At 37.4% G+C, this 5,556-nt stretch overlaps 1 protein-coding gene across 2 annotated transcripts; it reads left to right on the forward strand.

Annotated features, from left to right (window-relative positions):
* The first annotated feature begins 710 nt into the window (after positions 1 to 710).
* Positions 711 to 5,352, forward strand: LOC107670507 (UBA-like domain-containing protein 1). Of its 2 annotated transcripts, XM_016463136.1 has the most exons (3): positions 717 to 948; positions 1,276 to 1,329; positions 4,627 to 5,352. In XM_016463136.1, the coding sequence occupies exons 1-3, from the start codon at positions 841 to 843 to the stop codon at positions 4,921 to 4,923; spliced, it is 459 nt and encodes a 152-aa protein (XP_016318622.1). In that variant the 5' UTR covers positions 717 to 840; the 3' UTR covers positions 4,924 to 5,352. The 2 variants fall into 2 exon arrangements, with proteins under 2 accessions (XP_016318623.1, XP_016318622.1); XM_016463137.1 differs by lacking the exon at positions 1,276 to 1,329 and having other exon boundaries at positions 711 to 948.
* Positions 5,353 to 5,556: the final 204 nt, after the last annotated feature.

A 5,556-nucleotide genomic window follows, 5' to 3' on the forward strand; every position in this document is an offset into this window, starting at 1 on the left:
CATATATATATATATATATATATACACACACAAATTTAGGTAATTTAAGGTAAGTAACATGGCTGTTAAGAAAGGTATTTAAGACCAGTCGATTACAATATTACACACGAGGGGGGGACACTTCATTTCCAGCGATACCGTTGACTTGATTGCAAAGATACTATTTAAACTGAGCTGGATGTTGACATCACTGAATTCAATGATGAACTGTCTTTAACTGAAAAATTTGTGTTTACTATTGTCATTTTGCATTATTGACACTATTTTCCTAATTAATGCTGTTCAGTTGCTTTGACACAATCTGTATTGTTAAAAGCGCTATATAAATAAAGGTGACTTGACTTGACACGAGCACGGCAACAAAACGTTTATTTGATTTGAGGACACAATGCAAAACTGAACTTATTGTATTGATGGATGTGGTGAAGAATGTCACATACAACAATATATAGACCTACTCAGGGGTAGGCTACAAAACATAATGAAAAGTTTTTGAAAACTAATGTTAAATCCCAATAACATGATACAGTTGTGACAGCTTGATCTAAAGTATGTTTGTAAGAATTTAACACAAATTTCATATCCATGGAAATCATCTGTTTTGTTATTAAATAGCGAGTCCTATCTAGGCTCTCGTTTCTGCGCACTGGCCTACAAATCCCAGAGTTCCTCTCTGACGCTCACTGCAGTTGTCCAACAGCGGGCGCTAAGTAGGAGGACGGTTCAATTCACAACATTTTTTGTTTCCAGTCGACAAGTTGATGTTTGAGTGCGGCGTTTTTGAAAGACTGCAAGCTGAAGCTTTTAACTGACGAAATCGCACAGGTTCCTTAATTAAATATGGACGAACTAAGGCATCAGGTTATGATAAATCAGTTTGTTCTTACAGCCGGATGTGCGGCAGATCAAGCAAAGCAGCTTCTACAAGCTTCACACTGGCAGTTTGAGGTATGTTTGTTTGTTAGGCCACATCAAACTGAATGTCTTGTGACACAGTAAAAAGATAAATAAGTAGATAAATAACGCAAATCAGTAACTTTTACTTTATTTGACGCATGAAACATCATTTATACTCATGCGAAACAAGCACCAGACAGCAGTCATAAACAAATAAGACATTGAAATGCATAATAATTTAAAAAAAATATGGGATTCAGTGTAATAAAAAGTTAATAAAGTTACGCTTAATGTTATGTTCAAAGTTTTCCAATACACATTTGCTTACTTCCTCGAGTATTTATGAATTTACTTGACTCTTTTATTATGGTGTTGCAGACTGCTCTCAGTACATTTTTCCAAGAGGCTAATATTCCCTACAGCCATCAAATGGTGAGTATAATTGTTTGTCGCTTATTATTGTGTCCTTTAATATCTGTTATGATGACTTCCGCCATGTTGAAACCACGAGTCAGACAAAAATAAACACAGGCTGACATGTTTCTAGCGAAGGCTACATTTATGTCTTTAAAAATTCGCTACTTTGTCGTTTAAGCGCATACAGCCTCCCGTAGGTAAATGTGTTAATATTTAAGATCTGGACTCATGGGACTTGCGTTTTTGCAAACGTGTCCAAAGTTATGGGGGAGGGCGATTCCGGGAACAAGAGAGCACGCGCTTGACACGGCGCTGTTTACACGACAGCAACACACTGTAGCATGTTCAAAACCTCGCTGGCTTAAAAAAACGCATAATTAAAAATTAACATTAACAGATATATTAAATGAAAGGGATTTGTTTGGAATTACTCCAAAGCGAATCAAATTTAGTTAACCCTTGGAAAGCACCTCATTTGCCTCTCACTTAGGCTACCAGTGCACGTACTAGTTTTTGCTAATTAAGAAGGTTTACTTCGTGAAATGAACATCGTTGAAATGATGAAATATTTAAATGATGTACTAGGGCTGCACAATTAATCGAATTTCTAATCGCGATTACAATTATGGATGCCACAATTACATAATCGTTCAAAGCGGCAATTAGTCGTTCAAAGTCTACTTATATTATTCTGCGTGCTTAAGATGTTTAGTTTTAGTATAACATTATTATACAATTCATATTTTTACTTTTTTATAATTTAAAGAAAATACCAATCCGATGTATAGTTGACATTTGAGGTTTAATACTATAGAAAAGCGCTAAAAGTTTTTCAGTTAGAGTGTTTTCAGCTTGTTTATTTTCATATAAATATACGGCATGCAGTTGCATTAAACAATGGTATAAACATCATTCACGTGCAGCCCTATGATGTACAGTACACTCACACGAGACTCAGACTCTTATCAGTTTTTAAGAAAAGGCTGTTTTATTCTTCAGGGAGCGGGTCACACCCTTATGGGCGCTGCCATATGGTGACGTCACCAGGCAATTGACTGCGTTTATAATTACTAACAACTGTAATATTACATTTCCTTCATATAGGCCTACAGGCAGTGTCTAAGCATATACAGTACATCTAAGCAAAGAACATGATAATGAAGAAAAAATCAAATCAGATTCTGATTAAAATGTTTGGGCCCCTGAGAGTGTGAGATGACGGCTGATTTTTGCAGTACGAATGATCTGTGTTTGACTTGACTTGTGACTGGAAAGTAGAGACAAGTTACACTTTCGAATGACAGAGAATTGTTTGAGTGAGCTCTTTATAGGAACCTTTACACATGCAGCTTTCAGGTTCGAGGTTCAGTTGTCATAGCTCATAGCAGTAAGGATGTCCCAGGGTGAGGGATGTTTGGTGCAGTTGATGGAACTTAATTGCTGTTATTCACAAGCTGGTCCTTGATCCACTGGTAGAATATAATGATATGCTTGTGGTTTACAAGAGAAAATATTTATTAGAAAATCATTTAGAAAATATTTAGTCAGACATGGCTGCTTTTGAATGACTGTCAATGGACTAATGTGCTTTTTGCCGGTGTAGTTATGCCATCTACAGAAACTAAACCAAACCAAGTGAGTATGTGTGTATGAAAGCCCTCAGAGCTGCTGAGTGAAATAATTAATTATAACGGACTTAATGATCAACTCAATGTGCATTATCCTACTTATTACATAACTATGTACCAAATAAATGGTCTTGAAATATTGATTGTTGTGCTGCTTATTGATTTTGTGGAAACTGTGATGCATTTTTTTCCAGGATTCTTTGATGAATATAAAGTTAAAAAGAACAGCATTTATTTAAAATTGAAATCTTTTGTAGCATTATAAATGTTTTACCGTCACTGATCAATTTAATATCCTTGCTGAATAAAAGTAATAATGTATACAGTTTAGCATTCATTACGAAACAATATTTGACTACAGTGTTGCGATTGACCAACCATATATAAAATATGGGTCTTAGATTCTTTCAATTCTAATTTGTTTTGAACAACAGGAGCACAACATGTCACAAAAGACATCACTGGTGTTGTTTTTCACTGATTATCTTCTTAAAACTGGCCTCTGAAAGACTAAACGTTGCTATAGTAACTTGTGTCAGTGAATCAGGTCTGGTGTTTACTCAGGAGAGGTGGCCAATCATTATTGTATCATGTCCTGCTTGTCCAAAGGTCTACAACCTCAGTCACTAATACATTTCAGCAACTTCCTCAATTCCTTGTTTCAGAGAATGACTCTTGCTGGAATTCTACAAATTCTCCATTCAAGGGGTCATGAATTGAGAAATCAAATTTTCCTTGATGATTTGACATGTAAAAGGTCATTATACTAAAAAAAACACCCTGTGAGTTTCAGAGTTCAAAACGTCCTTGTTAGTCCAAAAACAGCTTTTATTGAAACCAAGCTCAAAAAACGACTTGTTTCAGATTTTGTCACATTATGACATAATAGTGCAACGAAAGCCCGCCTCTGCAGAGTCAGATCAATGCCTGCTTCTGCATCATCACGTCTTTGGCCCTGGCCACTGGTGCGTTAGTGAGATGAGAAGGAGAGAAGAGCAATACAGGATCACTGGACTTAAAAAAAACATTACCTTCCAAAGAATGCTAATCCTAGGAAAGTGATTGTTTATTTTCAACTATGGTGATGTCTAAGTAGAGCATTATGACTCTTATTTACAATGTGTTTGCAGTGTTAGTTATGATGAATTTGTGAAAGTGCAAAACTCGAGTTGCAATGATGAGATCACTGCATTCATGCACTCAACAGTCTGTCTTTGGCTACAAAGCTCATCACTGCAACCTTCCATGCGACGAGAGTAGATCTAAATATAATGCTATAATCAACACTCTCCATGATTAGTTAATTTCAACAGCTGTAATAGTAAAAATGTAGTAAAAGTTCTTGAGAGAGCTCCTCATGTAATACTCATTTCATATGCACAGATATCAGCCAATCATAGCAGTGGGCGTTTCCATTGACGCCCCTTCCAACACCGTTCAAATCAGAGCGCTAAAATCAGGGTAGAAAATGGCCTTTTATTTCTAAATTGTCAAATTTTGATGTAAAAATCATACTAACATTATAAGTGCACCTCAGGAAACATTATCAAATAATTAAAAAATGCAATTCATGACCCATTTCAGTGGACATGGTTGTTAAAATCTGCTTTATGAAACTGATGGTTGTGGGTTAAACAATCCATTACCAGTACCAGTTTTAAATAGGTTCTCTCTTTGTTTCCAGATGTGCACTCCAGCCAACACACCAGCGACACCCCCCAACTTCCCAGATGCCCTAGCCATGTTCTCTCGTCTTAAAGCCTCCGAGAGCTTCGGCAACAGCAGTCCCATCGCTTCTATGGCTACGTCACCAGCTCCTCACACCAACTGGGCCATGAGCCCTCCGGCAACCCCTGGTCACCAGGGGCGATGGACTCCAGGTGAGCTCATGCCGCAAACGCTGTCACCAGGCTGGCCGGCAGCCGTGACTCAGCAAGCCTCCGCTGAGCATGCTAGTATCATCATGGAGGCTGAGAGATAGAGACTGCTTTAACTAGCCATCACACCTTACACGAAGAGAGAGGATGGACCTTCCGCTTGATGATTTTGGCAGTTGTGGATGTAAAACTGGAGAGCACTGGGTTGCAGTGAGCGGTGGTGGAACAGCGTGTGGCCTCTTCTCTGAGGTCACAGGAGATCTGGGATCTTTTAAAATGCTTTTTTTTTAGCGATTACCAAAAAGATGGACAGAATGAGTAATTATGTAGCATATTCACAGATAACCTCAGACAAATGAATGTGTTACTGAATATTGTCTTCAGTTTCAGCAGTTCTCAAGTAATGGTGAATACTCTGTTGCACTGTGTACTAAAAACCTGCAGTGGATCTAAGGTTAAAAGAATAGATACTCACCGTCATGTCATTCCAAACCTATTGACTTTCATTTTATAGTCAAAACAGTTTAAATATTCTTCAAAATATCTTCTTTTATATTCCAAAGAAGAAAGAAAGTCATACAGGCTTTGGAGGACATGAGAGTGAGTAAATGATGACAGAATGAATATTTTTGGCTGAACTGTCTCTTTAATTGACAGGTTTACTGCAGAAATCACATGATCCTTTGACCTGGACTGAAATTTTTGACTTCCTTATGTCTCTCTAATGAACTGAATTG

This window comes from Sinocyclocheilus anshuiensis, unplaced genomic scaffold (genome assembly GCF_001515605.1).
Source record: "Sinocyclocheilus anshuiensis isolate Anshui unplaced genomic scaffold, SAMN03320099.WGS_v1.1 scaffold476, whole genome shotgun sequence".
NCBI classification, from domain to species: Eukaryota; Metazoa; Chordata; class Actinopteri; order Cypriniformes; family Cyprinidae; genus Sinocyclocheilus; species Sinocyclocheilus anshuiensis.